The sequence below is a fragment of the Xenopus laevis genome, chromosome 1L (genome assembly GCF_017654675.1).
Source record: "Xenopus laevis strain J_2021 chromosome 1L, Xenopus_laevis_v10.1, whole genome shotgun sequence".
Taxonomy (NCBI): domain Eukaryota; kingdom Metazoa; phylum Chordata; class Amphibia; order Anura; family Pipidae; genus Xenopus; species Xenopus laevis.
In genome coordinates this window covers 232,632,007-232,653,037 of record NC_054371.1, presented here as the reverse complement: position 1 = coordinate 232,653,037, position 21,031 = coordinate 232,632,007, and the positions used below count along the sequence as shown (strand labels likewise).

General features: G+C 44.5%; 1 protein-coding gene across 3 annotated transcripts in view; it reads right to left on the bottom strand.

The window, feature by feature from the left end:
* Positions 1 to 20,139, bottom strand: part of LOC108719209 (AT-rich interactive domain-containing protein 3A) — a 56,137-nt gene extending 35,998 nt beyond the window's left edge. The window contains exons 1-2 of one of the 3 annotated variants that reach the window (XM_018267929.2): positions 19,825 to 20,139; positions 12,199 to 12,891 (exon numbers count right to left, since the gene is read on the bottom strand). In XM_018267929.2, the coding sequence (XP_018123418.1) occupies positions 12,199 to 12,891; positions 19,825 to 19,863 (732 nt within the window). In that variant the 5' untranslated portion in view covers positions 19,864 to 20,139. Of the gene's footprint in view, positions 1 to 12,198; positions 12,895 to 19,824 lie in introns of all 3 variants that reach the window. The other 2 variants (XM_018267938.2, XM_018267921.2) reach the window with 2 other exon arrangements.
* Between the last annotated feature and the right edge of the window lie 892 nt (positions 20,140 to 21,031).

Genomic DNA, 21,031 nt, shown 5'->3' with positions numbered 1-21,031 from the left:
GCCCCCAGGGACACACAGACCTCAGTGCAGAGCAAACAGCAGGGAGCCGACCCCCCATAATTATTGGGGAAATCCCTCCCAATTCATCCCCATGCCCATGACCTGCACTGCCAATACTAAGGGGCAAATCCAGCAGAATTCTCCCCACACTGATTTGGCACAGCAGCCTTTGTTATTACGTTTTGTTTCTTCTCTCTGTGTCTCCCCACGGGCAATAACATGTTCCAATCTCAGTGCCACAATAATCTCAGGCCAAACGTGCCAAATGATCAGTCCCCAATCTCCATCACTGGGAACTCACAATCCGGTTGGGCAGGTTCCACTCTGTGGCTTTTGGCTGCTGATTCACAAGTTGGCTAATGTTCAGTCTGTCTGGCACCGGCCCAAATGGCTTTGCTTTCTAAGGAATCCCTTTCCTCTGCCAATGACACCCGTGAGCCTGGGAACCTCTGTCTCTGCCAACCTGCAATATCCTTACACTCCCACACCTAACTTACACACATCATGCACTATAAGGGATAATGTACCCCCTACTGTAAATGATAAGGATATTAGAAGTCACTGAGGGGTTGTTCTGTGACCATATAAAGACACAAGGCTGCAGGCTGAGTTATACAGGGAACTCTGAGTATCACTCATGTATTATAAGGGATAATGTACCCCCTACTGTAAATGATAAGGATATTAGAAGTCACTGAGGGGTTGTTCTGTGACCATATAAAGGCACAAGGCTGCAGGCTGAGTTATACAGGGAACTCTGAGTATCACTCATGTATTATAAGGGATAATGTACCCCCTACTGTAAATGATAAGGATATTAGAAGTCACTGAGGGGTTGTTCTGTGACCATATAAAGGCACAAGGCTGCAGGCTGAGTTATACAGGGAACTCTGAGTATCACTCATGTATTATAAGGGATAATGTACCCCCTACTGTAAATGATAAGGATATTAGAAGTCACTGAGGGGTTGTTCTGTGACCATATAAAGGCACAAGGCTGCAGGCTGAGTTATACAGGGAACTCTGAGTATCACTGATGTATTATAAGGGATAATGTACCCCCTACTGTAAATGATAAGGATATTAGAAGTCACTGAGGGGTTGTTCTGTGACCATATAAAGGCACAAGGCTGCAGGCTGAGTTATACAGGGAACTCTGAGTATCACTCATGTATTATAAGGGATAATGTACCCCCTACTGTAAATGATAAGGATATTAGAAGTCACTGAGGGGTTGTTCTGTGACCATATAAAGGCACAAGGCTGCAGGCTGAGTTATACAGGGAACTCTGAGTATCACTCATGTATTATAAGGGATAATGTACCCCCTACTGTAAATGATAAGGATATTAGAAGTCACTGAGGGGTTGTTCTGTGACCATATAAAGACACAAGGCTGCAGGCTGAGTTATACAGGGAACTCTGAGTATCACTCATGTATTATAAGGGATAATGTACCCCCTACTGTAAATGATAAGGATATTAGACATTAGGGGTGGCTGGGTGGGTACATTACAAATCCCCAGACTGAAACCCAGAATAATTTAGTAACATTCCATGTCACTCAGAGTCTGACCCTTTCAATAGCCTGAGTGAGTGGGTGGGTCGCCTCTCTGCCCCCTGACCCTTCTCATTGTTTTAGCTCTAAAAATCAGGTCAGTGAGACAGTGACCCGCACACCCACCTGCTAGAATTTGCTGTGGGACAGAAGGACAGGAGTCGTGATGCCTGTTACAGGTACAGAATTGTACATTCACAGTATGAGTCCTGTATATAGATACCAGCTCTGTATATAGATACCAGCCCTGTATATAGATACCAGCTCTGTATATAGATACCAGCCCTGTATATAGATACCAGCTCTGTATATAGATACCAGCTCTGTATATAGATACCAGCTCTGTATATAGATACCAGCTCTGTATATAGATACCAGCTCTGTATATAGATACCAGCTCTGTATATAGATACCAGCCCTGTATATAGATACCAGCCAGGTCCGGACTGAGAATTAAAATAGGCCCTGGCATTTCAGTTACACAGAGGCCCAAAAAGCCCCCACCAGCCCACTAAATACTGACTTTCTATGGGACCTTATAGCAGCCCCTCTGGCATTTGCCACAACCCACAGATTGCCAGTCCGGGCCTGATACCAGCCCTGTATATAGATACCAGCCCTGTATATAGATACCAGCCCTGTATATAGATACCAGCCCTGTATATAGATACCAGCCCTGTATATAGATACCAGCCCTGTATATAGATACCAGCCCTGTATATAGATACCAGCCCTGTATATAGATACCAGCCCTGTATATAGATATCAGTCTCTTGTCTGCACATTGTACTCTGTGCTACTCTAATAGTGATGCAACTCCCCGTGCAACTCCCTGTCTCTACAGAATGTTACTGGTACATCCATGCCAGGGATGCAGGGAGTACTTAATGGCACGAGCAATAAATACACAACTAACCCTTCTGTGTCCAGCTAAACATCAATAGAGACAAAAGTTGAATCTTTGTCCCCAGGAGCTCGCAATCTAGCTGTGGTGATGGTGAATTACTTCTATTAAAAGCATGGAAAGATAATGGGCATTTTACCCCGTGATTTTTATCTGCTGTGGGCATTAACCCATTGCATGCAGGCACACATAAAACAATGTTGGCCTTAGTCCTGGGCACATCCCTTACATGCCAGTATAGCTAATTGTTCTGTAGGAGGGAGACCCACAAGGGCACCCAGTATTCCTAGGACTGGGACAGTAAGGGTTAATGAGCAGTGGTGCGGGGGCACAGGGGGGCAGATAAGGTGCAGTTATACACTGAGCTCTCTCAGGGATTCCCTCTCATTGGCTACGTCAGCTGGCTCTCTGCCCAATGGGAAGGGAATTCCCTCCGACTTCCTCTGGTTCTGGTCACGCGCCAGATGCAGCACAGTTTGTACCGGTGCAAATGTCTCGTGCAACCACATACACTACACACATGAGTGTGAGCTCTTGTGCAAGTCTGAGGCACTGAGTGTGAGCAAAGCATTAGCAGACAGTGGCCCTAGGGCCCTGGACAACATGTATAATATGAGTGTAGAGCGCTGCACAACATATGAGTAAAAGCATGATGGTGATGATGGTGAGCTGAATGGAAACCAAGGAGTGTGTGCAAATTAGTGCAAGGAACAGCTGCAGATTACACAGACAGAGAAGCTGCCCAATATCCACCAGCAGGGCCTGATCAGAAACATAAGGAATAAAAATCCAGCCCCCCAAATAATCTGGTTTTGGTTGCCAGGGTTCCTGGCCCTAGCAACAAGACATCAGTTTAGTTCATTTAGATCCACATTCTTTTGAGCTACACGAGTAAGGAGAGAGGCGTGCTTCCCCTTTAAACAGAGAAAGTGCTGTGCGTGCAAGGGCTGTGGCCAGAGACCAGTTTATCAGTGAGTGTGAGTGGGGGGAACACCCACCCTGCGGCCAAGGATAATGCACAGGAAAACTTGCCTTATTGTCCTCACTCACCCCCCCATCATCATTCACATTCTCCTGCCCAGCTCAGCTAAACATTTACACCTGGAGGGGCTGCTGGGAGTTGTAGTTTAACAAGAGCTGGAAGGTTCCCTACACGGCCAGTCCGGCCGACTCCATACAAGATCCAATGAGTAGTGACGGGCACTGCCCACATGCACCTCTGTCCAACACTGCTCACTTTACTGCCCATTTGGCCCTAGAGCTGACAATCCAAGAAAAGAAAATCATATTGGTGCCTCTGCCCCTCTGCAGACCTGTATAGGGCCCGGGGCAATAGATCTGCTCCAGTGACCCCAGGAATCTGCCCAATATAAAGGCCCCTCCCCCTGGGAACTAATGAGGATAATGGGGGTGACAGACCGGGGGGGTGATTCTACCCACTGGGGCAACTTGTGAGGCATCTGGTCACAGGAAGCAGCAATAGGGGGTCTCCTGGGGCAGTGAGGGGGACTATTTAGCTCCCCCCATGTCCTACAACTGAAACTGCCCCACAGGCAACAACACAACTGTCTGTCTGGACACTAGTGTGGAATTGGGGTCTCGCACCCACCACATCCACTGCTCACTGAATATTTGTTACATGGGTGGGTTTGTAGCACAGGATGAGATTAGACTGTCTGCTCTGTGGGCTAGATCTGTAACAAAAGAGTGAATATCAGTGGGGTTGCGTGAGTGATTATTCACTGGGGTGGGGTAGAGTGCAAGCTCTGAGACAAAAGCCTCTAGTCTATAATGAGTAACTGACTGAGTGTTAATGTGGTGAACCTGGAGGAGGGGGATAAGAAGAGCTGGGTGCAGAGAAAAGAGTGCAAGCTCTGCAGACCAGAGCCCCCAGCCAGGTAGGAGGCAAGAAGGGGGCTAAAGAGAACCATGTGCAAAAGTAGAGTGCAAGCTCTGAAGATTAGAGCCCCCTGCTGTGTGTAGAGAGGGAGGACAGGAAATGGATAAGGAGAGCTGGACACAGGGTAGAGTGCCAGCTCTGCAGACTAGAACTCCTAGCCATGAGGGAGGGAGGGCAGGAAGGGGTTAAGGAGAGGTGGGGGGGTAGCGTGACAGCTCATTTAATAGGCAGTGAGGGTGGGGGAGGGAGAATGTGGCTCATCTGGTTTCTCTATTTAATAGCCCCGGCCTTTCTGCTCCTTTGCTGGGAATTATTTATGGTTCAGCTGATACTTGTCACATTCCTCACATTGCACCACCCCAGGAGGGACACATCGGGTGGGGGCTTTTATGGGGGCCACTGCCATGTAATGTACGGGGGGGGGGGGCCCGAGGGGAGAGCAGCCAATCACAATCCACTGCCCCAAGGGAAGAGGCTCTCGGGGTGTAATTGGCCCCTGTATCCAGATCCAGGTGGGAGGTACCTGGGGCCGCTCTACACCCCAAACACACGGACACTGGGCACCCCAATATACCACTCACTGAACATTTACTGGTGGGGGCACAGCAATCCCCTCCTCACCCCCCTAAACTCCCAACTGTCACTACCAGTTCTAGGGGGACACTGGGAGTTGCACATTAGAGCTACAGGGGCAAATAATAAGCTTCTCAGCCCTCAGAGGGTTAAACTGACAGTTCCTTATCTAGGAGAGAACTGGGCAACTGCCACATTGGTGAGAACGAGAAGTGAGACTCCCAGGATTCCCAGCTGCCAGTCCAGTCTATTCGCTGGTGATTGGTCAGTAACTGCCATATTGCCATGGAACTCTTTCCCCCCATCCCACAGAGATGGCAATGCCCGTCTGGGGGCCCCATAAGCAGGCCAATGAGCTGCTGACCTGGTCCGGAAGGTATAGGCACCTTAACCCTTAGTGACAACTGCAACAGACCAACTGCAAACTGTCTGGTATGACCTGCTGTTATAGAGGGACAATGCTGGGGCAGCTGCAGGAATGCTGGGAATTGTAGTTCAGTAACAGGTGGCTCCCTCCCAGGGCCCAACAATGAGTCTCACTGTGAGTGGCACAGGAAGAAAACAATCTGCTTGTATGGGGCCCCAACAGGATACAAGTGAGGGAGGGGCCCCATGAATAGTTCTGTTTGTTTGGGAATCTGACTGGCTTGGGGCCCTGTGATTGGGAGCCATTAATAGATCCCCAACCCTAGTCACTCGATCCTTCCCCTCACATGTCCGGATCAATCACCCGCCCCCCGGCAGTCTAAATTGGGCTCATCGGCACAGCCGGTACCACCTCAATATACTCACATACTCCCAACCCCTTCTAATATGTACCCCAACCCTTCCCACAATCCCTTGTAATATGTACCCCAACTCCTTCCCACAATCCCTTGTAATATGAACCCCAACTCCTTCCCACAATCCCTTGTAATATGAACCCCAACCCCTTGTAATATGTACCAAAGCCCTTTCCCAGAATCCTTTGCTGTAGACAGTCCTGATCTGAGATGACTGTGACAGAAGTGGAAGTTCCAGTACAAATGATCACACAACAGGAAGAAAAGGAAGAGGCACTTTTTTATCATCAAAACCAAAATAACACAAGTACTTCCTCCTATGTCTCCTGTGCACAACTTAACCCTTTGCCTCACACATGGTCTTCTCTTACTCACTGACAGAAAATATATCAGCCAACTAAAGGACTGACCAACCTGTACCCCTTGGCTAGTGGGGTGTGCAGCTATATAGTGATACTGTCTCCATCTTGTCCTACTGTCTCCATCTTGTCCTACTGTCTCCATCTTGTCCTACTGTCTCAATCTTATCCTACTTTCTCCATCTTGTCCTACTGTCTCAATCTTATCCTACTTTCTCCATCTTGTCCTACTGTCTCCATCTCTTCCTGGTGTCTCCATCTCATCCTACTGTCTCCATATTATCCTACTTTCTTCATCTTGTCCTACTGTCTCCATCTTGTCCTACTGTCTCCATCTTGTCCTACTGTTTCCATCTTGTTCTACTGTCTCCATCTTGTCCTACTGTCTCCGTCTCATTCTACTGTCTCCATCTTGTCCTACTGTCTTCATCTCATCCTTGTGTCTCCATCTGTTGAAATTGTCTCCATCTTGTCCTACTGTCTCCATCTTGTCCTACTGTCTCCATCTTGTTCTACTGTCTCCATCTTGTCCTACTGTCTCCGTCTCATTCTACTGTCTCCATCTTGTCCTACTGTCTTCATCTCATCCTTGTGTCTCCATCTGTTGAAATTGTCTCCATCTTGTCCTACTGTCTCCATCTCATTGTACTGTCTCCATCTTGTCCTACTGTCTCCATCTTGTCCTACTGTCTCCATCTTGTCCTACTGTCTCCATCTTGTTCTACTGTCTCCATCTTGCCCTACTGTCTCCATCTTGTCCTACTGTCTTCATCTCATCCTTGTGTCTCCATCTGTTGAAATTGTCTCCATCTTGTCCTACTGTCTCCATCTCATTGTACTGTCTCCATCTCATTGTACTGTCTTCATCTTGTCTTACTGTCTCCATCTTGTTCTTCTGTCGCCATCTTGCCCTACTGTCTCCATCTTGTCCTACTGTCTCCATCTTGTGCTACTGTCTCCATCTTGTCCTACTGTCTCCATCTTGTCCTACTGTCTCCAATCTTGTCCTACTGTCTTCATCTCATCCTTGTGTCTCCATCTGTTGAAATTGTCTCCATCTTGTCCTACTGTCTCCATCTCATTGTACTGTCTCCATCTTGTCCTACTGTCTCCATCTTGTGCTACTGTCTCCATCTTGTCCTACTGTCTCCATCTTGTCCTACTGTCTCTATCTTGTTCTTCTGTCGCCATCTTGCCCTACTATCTCCATCTTGTCCTACTGTCTCCATCTTGTGCAACTGTCTCCATCTTGTCCTAATGTCTCCATCTTGTCCTAATGTCTCCATCTTGTCCTAATGTTTCCATCTTGTCCTACTGTCTCCATCTTGTCCTACTGTCTCCATCTCATTGTACTGTCTTCATCTTGTCCTACTGTCTCCATCTTGTTCTTCTGTCGCCATCTTGCCCTACTATCTCCATCTTGTCCTACTGTCTCCATCTTGTGCTACTGTCTCCATCTTGTCCTAATGTCTCCATCTTGTCCTAATGTCTCCATCTTGTCCTAATGTCTCCATCTTGTCCTACTGTCTCCATCTTGTCCTACTGTCTCCATCTCATTGTACTGTCTTCATCTTGTCCTACTGTCTCCATCTTGTTCTACTGTCGCCATCTTGCCCTACTATCTCCATCTTGTCCTACTGTCTCCATCTTGTCCTAATGTCTTCATCTCATCCTTGTGTCTCCATCTTGTCGTAATTGTCTCCATCTTGATTCAGAATAGAGGGGAAGTCACAATAGTTATTGGAGGAGGGAACAAATATACTGCTGTGGCGCATGGGGGAGAGGAACCTCCATGTGTTTATTTGGCATCTCTTTCCTTTATGGGGTTTACAGGCGGCACCTGTTGTGTCTCTCACCTGAAACAACACAAATACCTGCGGCAGCACAAACACGACACCAACAAAGGGCAAAAGCCACAAACACAGAGAGACAACACAATGCGCACACGCCCCACACGGGCCCCCAGAACTGGTTCTACTGGTGTCACAACACTACTCCCTGCAACCCCCAGTAACACTAATATCTCATACTGAGCAGTCTCACAGGAGCTATATGGCAGCTCCCACCCTTGTGTATCACTATAGAGAGTGGAACCCCCAGAGCTCTCACTCTATAAGCCTGTCCCCACTTCCACTTGCTCAGGGCCAATCACTTACTGACATTTTGGCAGTTATGAGCCGCCCAATGGAATGTAGCCGAGTTGCCCCAGTTAGTGGCCAATGGTGGCAGCTGATAAACTTCTGCAAACACAGGGAAACTCCTGTTATCTGCAACTCGCAATAAAAGTGCAACTCCCCGCACACAGCATCACACTCATAACCCCCGGGGAGGTGTTTCCAACTGTTCACTCCAGTAATACAGAGCCCTCCCCCCAGGTGCTCCTGAACTACAACTCCCAGAATCCCCTGACAGGAGCCTACAGACTAGGGGAATCACATATGTCTTTTTGCACTATAATGAGCCCATGTGCCACCAGGTTGCTAGGGTCAGTGATGTATAGTAACTCCATATCCCACAGGGCTCCAGACTTATATGCCGCACTGGTTTCTCTGCAGCCGCACAGACTCCAAGTCCAGTCATTCAGCATGTGGGGTTCAGATGTGTCTGGTCTCAGGGGGTGGGGGCAACTTTCTTTCATATAATGAAATATATTCTAATTAGTGTCACTGTGTTTTATTATATATGGGGCCCCGTGAGCCCCGGTGGTGCCAGTTCCAAGGCTCAGCACCCTGAGTCGGACGAAAGAGATGGTCACGCACCCTAAAGTATTGCAGTAATGGGGCGAGACCTGCCCAATAGATACCTACCCAAACTATTTATCTATAGGGGCATATCTAAACCGTAGAACAAAAGGACAGGCACCCAATGGAACAATCGTCCACACACTCGTGTAAATGAAAAGAGTTTATTAGGAATCCATGACACTGCCTTACGCGTTTCGTATCAACACAAATACTTAATCATAGGCACAACATACAAAAAACACACCAGCATATTTAAAGGAACAACCACCAATGGGCTAACTGGATTAATTAACTTCTACCAATGGAAGCGGTAATACACTGCGATGCAAATGACATCATAAGTCCAGCCACCATCTTGGTGCTCTCAAATGGTGGGAAAATTCAAAGCAAACAATAAAACTTTAAACATAAAACATAAAAGAATTTATTATGTATATTCATAATATTTATATATATTTTTTTATTATTTTTATAATTTGTAGATTTTTTCCACATACTGGCAGGAATCAAGATTCTGTTCTGGGATTGGCCAAATCCCCATGGCAGGAGTTAAATGCAGCAGATTCTGAATTCCCCAATAACACTGGGGGCCCCCCATTTTAGGGGTGAGGTGCTTCTCTAGCGCTAAAGACTCAGGCAGAATGAGAATGGCTTCTGGCTCTGGGAAGTGGCTCCCACGGGGCCCATTTACTTTTACTGCAAATACAGTCAATTTGGGAGAAGTCTACCCCCCCAGCAGAAGGAGCCTGTGTACACTGGGTGGGTGTATAAAGATTAGGCCTCCCCTCCCCCACCAGCCTCTAATCTGCACCCTGTTATCTCCTTATCTGTGTGTTAGTGTTTCGGGCAGAGAAACCCAGTCCCCACTATAGAGCTCACTCAACATCTGGGCACCATTGTGCTAATAAGTGGGGGGACCTACTCAGCAAACACTCAGCAACCCCCCAAACTTTCATCCTCTTCCCCATCAAAACCTCCTCACCTTCCCCCTCTCATTCCCTTCTCATCACTGCCCCAATGCCCCGACATATGGCTGCAACGTAGAACACTCCATGAGCTCTGGGCAACTCTGCAACAGATCCCTATGGGCCCCAAATGTGACTGAAACCAAAGCTCTGCCTTTTCTGGGGGTCTCTATTGTACCGCACCACAGAATATGTTGCTTTTTTTATATTATTTTATCTTATTAACTCTGACGCCTTGTAGCAACGCTGCTCCAATACAATGTCACCCAAAGGCTTCACCAGAACAGCACCAACAAAGGCTGCACCAGAACAGCACCAACAAAGGCTGCAGATCTGTGTACTGTGATATTCCCAGATTATTCACACACCCCGGGAGACTGAGAGATTTGGGTCGCAGGCGCTGCACTGGTGCCATTACATTGACTCCATCCCCTCAGTAACCTGCATTTATTATAGACGCCTCCCTGATTCCTCCAGCGCTCTGGCAGCTCCTACATTTCATACCCTAATAAGGAACAACTACCCCCCCCCATACAGACACAGGGTGGGATTCACTCTTAACCAATGACCTGTCACCTTGAGACAAAGCAGGGTCTTAATCCCTGGAATGTGGGGAATGGGGTTTGCTCTTCCCTTTACCTGTCCCGTAAGTGCAGCTGATTGGTGAGGAGTCGGGCGCAGGGGGTGCAGGGGCCCCCGCTACTTATGGGACACACAGGATACACCATCTCAGGTGGGATCTTATAAATGACTCACTAAAACTTGTGTATTATAATAAATATGTACCCCAACTGTAAAATATAAAGATATTATAAATTGCTTCAGAGTTCCATGACCTGTATAAAAGTCCTCAGCCTTCTGCAATATACCTTTATATAGTCACAGAACAACCCCTCAGTGACTTCTAATATCCTTATCATTTACAGTAGGGGGTACATTATCCTTATAATACATGAGTGATACTCAGAGTTCCCTGTATAACTCAGCCTGCAGCCTTGTGTCTTTATATGGTCACAGAACAACCCCTCAGTGACTTCTAATATCCTTATCATTTACAGTAGGGGGTACATTATCCCTTATAATACATGAGTGATACTCAGAGTTCCCTGTATAACTCAGCCTGCAGCCTTGTGTCTTTATATGGTCACAGAACAACCCCTCAGTGACTTCTAATATCCTTATCATTTACAGTAGGGGGTACATTATCCCTTATAATACATGAGTGATACTCAGAGTTCCCTGTATAACTCAGCCTGCAGCCTTGTGTCTTTATATGGTCACAGAACAACCCCTCAGTGACTTCTAATATCCTTATCATTTACAGTAGGGGCTACATTATCCCTTATAATACATGAGTGATACTCAGAGTTCCCTGTATAACTCAGCCTGCAGCCTTGTGCCTTTATATGGTCACAGAACAACCCCTCAGTGACTTCTAATATCCTTATCATTTACAGTAGGGGGTACATTATCCCTTATAATACATGAGTGATACTCAGAGTTCCCTGTATAACTCAGCCTGCAGCCTTGTGTCTTTATATGGTCACAGAACAACCCCTCAGTGACTTCTAATATCCTTATCATTTACAGTAGGGGGTACATTATCCCTTATAATACATGAGTGATACTCAGAGTTCCCTGTATAACTCAGCCTGCAGCCTTGTGCCTTTATATGGTCACAGAACAACCCCTCAGTGACTTCTAATATCCTTATCATTTACAGTAGGGGGTACATTATCCCTTATAATACATGAGTGATACTCAGAGTTCCCTGTATAACTCAGCCTGCAGCCTTGTGCCTTTATATGGTCACAGAACAACCCCTCGGTGACTTCTAATATCCTTATCATTTACAGTAGGGGGTACATTATCCCTTATAATACATGAGTGATACTCAGAGTTCCCTGTATAACTCAGCCTGCAGCCTTGTGCCTTTATATGGTCACAGAACAACCCCACAGTGACTTCTAATATCCTAATATTTTACAATAGGGGGTACATCATTAACTACATATACAGAGGCTGTGGCACAAACACACTGAAGTGAATGGAACAAATGAATTGTTCCAGCGCAACAGTGCGCTCATTACACTGATTTATAAATACATTCGGGTTTTCAGGAACCCCTTGTTCCGACTGCGTGCCTAAGACTTTACCACGAGAACTACAACAATATGCACTGGCAGTAACAACATTAGGAATGGGTATATACATCTTTATACAGCACAACCAGCATGCTCAGCACTCTACATTTATCATAAGGGTCAACTGCTGGTGCAGAAGTTTTCTCTGCTTTAACAGCCAATCAGTAGTGAGCTTCCACTGCTCTACTAGGATTATAATAATGAAAGTCAATGTCTGATTGGCTGTCATAATACAGGGAATAAAGGAGACAGAACCAATGAGCTCTAACCTGTTTAAACTGCTCCTCGTACGTCCATTCATGGTGTCCCGTCTGTCCGCCTGGTGAGAGAGCCTGTGATTGGCCGGGGTTACTGGTGTTTGGCACCTGGGAGTGGCCAACTCTGAGCCCCCCTTTGCTAGGAGATCCTTGCTGCTGGATACTAGAGGATGTCTCCCCATCTTCATCCTCCTCCTCCCTTTCCTCATCATCCAAGTCCTCCTCCTCCTCATAATCCATCTCCTCCTCCCCCTCACTTTTCTGCTTTTGCTCCTCTTCCTCCGACCTTTTACCTTGTGTCCCGGGAAATATAATTGGGGGGCGGTTGTGGGAGAGGGCGGGGCTGGGGCTGTTAGTAGAGTTCATAGAGGAAGGGGAAGTTGTCACTGCAGCGGCTGCCGCTGCCCTCACTGCCGCCTGATACTGGCGTATGGCAATTGCCTGCTGCTGAATCCTGGACTCCACCATACAGCGCAGCTCCCGCTCCTTCTCCTGCCTCAGCTTCTCCTCAATGGCCAAACGGGCCGTCTGCTGCCGCTGCAGGTTCTCCATAACTGCCTCCAGCCTCATCCCACTGCCCCCGACACCACCAGAAGTACCTGTCTGAGACGCTGGCACAGGCCGGGCAATGGCAAATGGAGATCCATGGTGGGAGGAAGAAGAGACTAAAAGAGACGGAAGAGAAGGGGATGAGGGGAAAGCAGTCTGCTGGGGGGAGGATAGGAAAAAAGATGGAAGGAAGAGAAGAACAAGAATGTAAAGGGAAAGGAAATGGAAGGAAGGGAGGGAGGGAGGGAGGGAGGGAGGGAGGGATGAAGGAAGGAAGGAAGGAAGGAAGGAAGGAAGGAAGGAAGGAAGGAAGGAAGGAAGGAAGGAAGGAAGGAAGGAAGGAAGGAAGGAAAGGAAGGAAGGAAGGAAGGAAGGAAAATAAGAACAACAAAGTAAAGGAAAAGGAAGGAAGGAAGGAAGGAAGGAAGGAAGGAAGGAAGGAAGGAAGGAAGGAAGGAAGGAAGGAAGGAAGGAAGGAAGGAAGGAAGGAAGGAAGGAAAAGAAGAACAAGAATGTAAAGGGGAAAGAAAAGGAAGGAAGGAGCAAGAATGTAAAGGGAAAGGAAACGGAAGGAAGGAAAGAAGGAAGGAAGGAAGGAAGGAAGGAAGGAAGGAAGGAAGGAAGGAAGGAAGGAAGGAAGGAAGAGAAGAAAAGAATGTATAGGGAAAAGAAATGGAAGGAAGGAAGGGAGGGAGGGAGGGAGAGAGGGAAAGGGTGGAAGAAAGGGGAAAAGGAAGAAAATAAAGGAGCAGACGGAAGGGAAAGGAGAGGCAAGGAAATGAAGAGAAGAAGGAGAGAAGGGACAGGTATTTAGAGAGAAGAAAGATAAAAAGAAATATAGAAATGAAAGAGTTGAAAGGGAACAGTAGATGAAAACCAGAAATAGAAATAGGAGAGGGGGCCGCAGAGAGAGAGAGAGAGGGAGGGAGCAGAAGGGAGAGGAAGGAAGAGAAAAAGGGGAAGTTAAGTGAAGGGAGAAGGGGAAGTTAAGGAGTTAGTGAGGGTTACAGTATAAATAGTTTAAGCAGAGGGATAGAGAGAAATGAGGGGGAGGAGAAGAGGGGTGCGGTAGAAAACAAAATGAGGGAGAGATGGAGATGGAGAAGAGAGGGAGAGAAATACATGTTAGTAAATGTTGCACATGACAGGGCACATATATAATTGTATTTACAATGTCAGGTGCATCTGTAATACTAGAACTTTCCTCCCCCCCCATCCCCTGGAGTCAGAACCATCTGTTACTAAAGTTCCAAACTGGGGCAGAATAAGAAACGTAATTATATTGTGGTGCCGACGTCCTGCCCCAGTGTAAGAGACTGACCCCCATGGGACACTCACTGGCCGGGGACATTCTGGGGGATACAGTGTCCTCACCCCGTAACCTAAACACTGATACAGGGAAGTACGTTATGTTATATACAGAGGTACCCCCTCATTCACATGATACCCCCATATGTGTAACCCCCTGTGTATGTATGTGGGGGGGGGGGGTAAATACAGTATATATATATATTTAGGATATAGGATTTTTTACACATTATTGGTTTCTATAAATTTACTGAGCGTAAATCTGGCCAATAGGAAGCCTCATTAGGCATGCGTATGTATTTGGCCAATCAGCACAATGTACAATCCAGGAAATCAAACTCCCAGAAATATCATGGAAAAGAATCTTCAATAATGAACCCCAACTTCAAAGAGACACAGAAGCTCCTCCCTGCGGATTTATTTGTTCTGCTCCTCTTGGTTCGTGTCTGTGGGGCCCAAGTAACATGTCGGTGGGACAGACCCCCTGTGTAATAGAAAGGGTCCCCTACATGTGACATTTCATACACATATATAATGGGGTGCTGTTTACTTGATTGAATAACCCAGAAGCTCCCACTTACTGTAGCCAAATCCCCCCCATATTGGGAGTTGAATTCTAGTTGGTTCTGTTCCAACATAAAAGTAGTGACAATAATGTGTGTGTGGCCCCAGTGGCCCCGTATACAAGGGAGGCTCCTTATTGGCCACTTTGTTCATTATTAGACCAATGAGCCACAGGGATGATCCAATCAGATCAGATAAAGATCCCGGCCCCCCATTCCCTGTCTCTTCCCAGCGCTCCCCCCACTCTCCATGGGAAATTGCCAATTCTGCCCAGTGCTGAGCTCAGGCGCACGAGGTGTTAATCCGCACTATTGGCAACTTTCCCGGCACATGGGGTGTCATAGACACGGCTCTCAACTGATCCCCCCAATGTAAACACTGGGACCCCCACCCTATGCCCCCCCTCCTGCCACTGCCAGGGGCTACTTATTAACTGTGTCTCTGCCAGGAATAAACTCGTTGAACGTCGTGTCCCTCAGCTGATCCTGAGATTGTCAGCTCTTGTGAGCAGCCCTGGTCCCTCCCATTCCTTTAGTTATAACTTGGCAGCAACCACAGAAGTGAATTTATTTTGTGCCGGGATGTCCCCACCTGCCCCCCAGTAAATGTTGCCTCCACTACAGATGCCTGGGGGGACTCAGCACCCACAACATCATCATATCAGGGAGACACTGGGTCACAGGGGGGGGGGCCCGGCTGCTTTAAGACTTTAAGGAGGAACTTTCTGTTTTTCCATAGAATCCCCCCCCCCAGTCAGTTTGTTATTAAATCTGAGACTCGCGTCAGCACTGGGTTTATGGTTAACCCCCCCCCCCATTTAATCGTTACCCGTGTGGGTGTCACAGAGCTGACGTGTCCCGGGTACAAAGGCGACTCTGGCACACTGATGGTTAATAAATGAGATTTGTTGTTGGATAAATGCGTGGGGGGGTGATTAATATATCAGTTAATTAGATTAGTTTGTGCTGGGGGGGAATTAAGGGAAGAGCAAATTATTTAATGCCCCAACGCTCCGGAGCCTCTTACCCAAGTGACATAAGGAGGGCGAGTCTCAAAGTGACCCCACGGCACCAACATATTGGCCCAGATTTATCCCGGGAACAGACCCCCCACCTTTTCTTGGAGCCGAGATAAATTTAGTCCTGACCTGGGGGGCTTGTGTACGAGGGGGGCAGTTTATTTACTCCTGACTGGCCCCGATACTGGCACGTGCCAACCCCCGTACCCCAAAACTGGTACCAGCCACAGCTCTCATGTGTCAGCCCAGGGCAACAGGGGCTTGTGTTGTGCCCCCGGCATCCCCGAGAGGCAAGTGGGAAAATGCTGTATTTTATATTAAAGGCAAACTAACCCCATTAATGGGCCAGTTCCTTCAATTCCTCTCAGCACCCACAGGGTTAACTCGATTGTTTCCTCCAACTGTATCCAAGTGCCAGTAATAAGTCATTTCCCCTTTAAATAAGGACCCCAACTCTACTGGCACCCCAATGTGCTCATCTGATGCTGCTAAATACCCCCACTCCTCCCAACCTTAGAATCTGCTTTTACCCCAACCCTTCTTTTTATAAAAGGGTTAATCCTTCTGCACCACTGAAATACTAGGTCATTAATAATAATAATAATAGTGAGAATAATAATAGCAATGAGAATAAGAATGATAATAGTGAGAATAATAAGAATGATAATAAGAATGATAATAGTGAGAATAATAAAAATAATGATAATAAGAATGATAATAGTGATGGTAATAATAATAATTATAATAAGAATGATAATAGTGAGAATAATAATAATAATGATAATAAGAATGATAATAGTGATGGTAATAATAATAATTATAATAAGAATGATAATAGTGAGAATAATAATAATAATGATAATAAGTGAGAATAAAAATAATAGTAATGAGAATAAGAATGATAAGAAGAAGAAGAAGAAGAGTGATAATAGTGAGAATAATAATAATAATGATAATAAGAATGATAATAGTGAGAATAAGAAGAAGAAGAATAATAATAGTGAGAATAATAATAATAATAATAAGAAGAAGAAGAAGAAGAAGAAGAAGAAGAAGAATGATAATAGTGAGAATAATAATAATGATAATAAGAATGATAATAGTGAGAATAATAATAAGAATAATAATAATAGTGAGAATAATAATAATAATGATAATAAGTGAGAATAATAATAATAATAATAATTGTAATGAGAAAAAGAATGATGATAATAATAATAATAAGAAGAAGAAGAATGATAAGAATGATAATAGTGAGAATTATAATAATAATAGTGATGAGAATAAGAATGATAATAGTGATAATAATAATAATAAATAAGAATTAGAAGGAGAATAAGAATTATAATAGTGAGAATAATGATAATAATAACAATAGTAGTGAAAAGAATAGTGAGAATAATCCAAGTAATGCTAATAAGGAAAAAGACTTAAAACAAGCCATAAGAAAGAAACTAACGATACTAATGAATAAGAAGAATAGAAGTAGATATAATACCACTAATAATTAGAATAATAAAAATAAATACTAATAAGAGGAGAGTGAAGCAGTAGGACATTTATATTTGACTTTTTCATTTAACCCTTGAGCTGCCAGAGCACAGAGTGAGAGAGAACAGACTTTAGTAAAAAAAAAAAACAACGTGTAAATTGGATGGAATGTTCCCCATTGCCGTTCCTGGGGGTCCCTGATCATTATATTAAGGGGCCAAAGGGTTATTGTTCCATATTCTAATCATAATAATTGCCGCCAGACTATAAAGCAGAAAGGTCGTTCCCCCCTTATTTCCCTGGATTTACATGTTACACAGCGCAGGGATGTGAGTGTCACGTTTCCCCCAAATAATTAGATACAAAGTGTCATTTGCCCTGAATTTGGCTGCACTTGCCCCCGGGGGTCCAGACATTCATTTAAAGAGACAGTAACAACTGGAACATCTGTGGGTGCGACTGAGCGTCACACAAGAGGTTATTGTCCCTTCATACACTTCCCTGCACTTACTTACTGTCTGGCCCTCGGCAATTACTACACGACTGACCCGGGGTAACTAGCAGAGTATTATTACTGACCCGGGGGTTATAGCAGAGTATCAATAATGACCCGGGGGTTACTAGCAGAGTATTATTAGTGACACGGGGGTTATTAGCAGAGTATTATTACTGAACCGGGGGTTACTAGCAGAGTATTATTACTGACCCGGGGGTTACTAGCAGAGTATTATTACTGACCCGGGGGTTACTAGCAGAGTATCAATAATGACCCGGGGGTTACTAGCAGAGTATTATTAGTGACACGGGGGTTATTAGCAGAGTATTATTACTGAACCGGGGGTTACTAGCAGAGTATTATTACTGACCCGGGGGTTACTAGCAGAGTATTATTACTGACCCGGGGGTTACTAGCAGAGTATCAATAATGACCCGGGGGTTACTAGCAGAGTATTATTAGTGACACGGGGGTTATTAGCAGAGTATTATTACTGAACCGGGGGTTACTAGCAGAGTATTATTACTGACCCGGGGGTTACTAGCAGAGTATTATTACTGACCCGGGGGTTACTAGCAGAGTATCAATAATGACCCGGGGGTTACTAGCAGAGTATTATTAGTGACACTGGGGTTACTAGCAGAGTATCAGTACTGACCCGGGGGTTACTAGCAGAGTATCAGTACTGACCCGGGGGTTACTAGCAGAGTATCAGTACTCTGACAGGAGAATAGTCCTGCAGGGAATCCTTGTGTGGCAGCTGGTGGGCAGAGGGGGTGCAGAAGAAGCCCACGGAGGAGTAACAAGAGCCTGAGACAAATACTCGCACACCCTTGTCTGGCCAGAGAAGTGGCAGGGGGAGGGAGTAGAAGGTGTTGCCCCCCAATATGTCACTACAGTACAACTCCCAGACAGACTGGTGCTGCCATAAAGCAATGACTTGGGTGAGGAGAGGGACTGGTGCCTCCATGGAGAGACTCCCTGCACCTTCATAGTAAGTGTGTAACGACATAAATACTCACAGTCTCACACTCACACACTGGTGGATATAGGAAGTGCTGGTGCCAGGGTGCAGGGCAGTGCTAGTGGCATAAAAGTGAAAGAACTGAGTGTGTATATAATGTATCTGCCACTCACCCACTCACACTCACACTCACTAGTGGCACCAACAGCAACTGGGTCACTACCTCACTCTCCCTGTGACCCACTGCCTGACCCCCACTCACATACTACTCAGTAGCACCTGCTCTTTGGGAACAACAACAATCAGTATAACTACTACTACTACTACTACTACTACTACTAATCATAATATTACTACTAACAGTATCAGTACAAGTATTACTACTAATAATAATGATAATATCACTACTAATAGTATCAGTATAATTAATAATAATGATAATATCACTAGTAATTGTATCAGTAGAAGTACTACAAATAATAACTATAATATTACAACTAATATTATCAGTACAATTAATAATAATAACTATGATATTACAACTAATAGTATCAGTATCAGTACAATTAATAATAATGATAATATCACTAGTAATGGTATCATTACAAGTAATAATAACTATAATATCAATAGTAATAGTATCAGTAGAAGTACAATGAATTAACTAATAGTATCAGTGTTAGTACAAGTAATAATAACTATAATATTACAACTAATAGCATCAGTACAATTAATAATAATAACTCTAATATCACAACTAATAGTATCAGTAGAAGTACAATGAATTAACTAATAGTATCAGTAGAAGTACTACAAATAATAACTCTAATATTACAACTAATAGTATCAGTAGAAGTACAATGAATTAACTAATAGTATCAGTAGAAGTACTACAAATAATAACTCTAATATTACAACTAATAGTATCAGTAGAAGTACAATGAATTAACTAATAGTATCAGTAGAAGTACTACAAATAATAACTCTAATATTACAACTAATAGTATCAGTAGAAGTACAATGAATTAACTAATAGTATCAGTAGAAGTACTACAAATAATAACTCTAATATTACAACTAATAGTATCAGTAGAAGTACAATGAATAGTAGTATCATGAGTAGGAGAAAGTGTACGTGAGGTGGAGCCCAGTTGTCCCTATGGGAGAGAAGGGGGTTCCCAAGGAGAAGTCCAGTAGGAAGAGGTTTGGGGGGACAGGGGGGCAGTAAGACAGGGGGGGGACACTTACCAGGACAGATTTGGGGGCCACACTGGGGGTCTCAGCCATGTCGGTGCCCGGGGGACGGAGCGAGTAGATAAAACAATCGGGTTCCCTTTATAAATCCAGCAGAGAGAGACACCGGGCCGACCCCCCGCTCCGCATTCTCTCCCGGACTCTCCGCTCCTCCTGCCCGGGACTCACTGCTCCGGCTCCGCTCCCTCTGGCTCCTCCTCCTCCCGCGGCTCCTCCTCCTCCTCCCCAGGACTCTCCGCTCCTCTCCCCGCGCTGATTTCTCTTATTATTCGCGGCAACAAGTGGGAGAAGCTGAAGAGTCAGAACCCGAGTGAGACCTGAGCCCTGAGTCTCCCGTCAGCCCCCGGCGTGTCACACTCATAGGGGAGGGGCCCTTGTGTCTCACACTCATTCTATTCCATTACATATTATTATATATACTGTATTATATACTCACACTCATTCTATTATTATACTCCTTATATTATATATTATTATATACTCACACTCATTCTATTATATACTCCTTATATTATATATTATTATATACTCACACTCATTCTATTATATACTCCTTATATTATATATTATTATATACTCACACTCATTCTATTCCATTAGATTAGATTATATATTATTATATACTCACACTCATTCTATTCTATTCCATTCCATTAGATTATATATTATTATATACTGTATTATATACTCACACTCATTCTATTCTATACCCCTTATATTATATACACTGTATATATACTCACACTCATTCTATTATATACTCCTTATATTATATATTATTATATACTCACACTCATTCTATTCCATTAGATTAGATTATATATTATTATATACTCACACTCATTCTATGATATACTCCTTATATTATATATACTCACACTCATTCTATTCTATACCCCTTATATTATATACACTGTATATATACTCACACTCATTCTATTATATACTCCTTATATTATATATTATTATATACTCACACTCATTCTATTATATACTCATTCTATTATATATTATATATACTCACACTCATTCTATTCTATTCCATTCCATTAGATTATATATTATTATATACTGTATTATATACTCACACTCATTCTATTCTATACCCCTTATATTATATACACTGTATATATATACTCACACGCATTGTATTCTATCAGATTAAATTATTATATATACTGTATATACACTCACACTCATT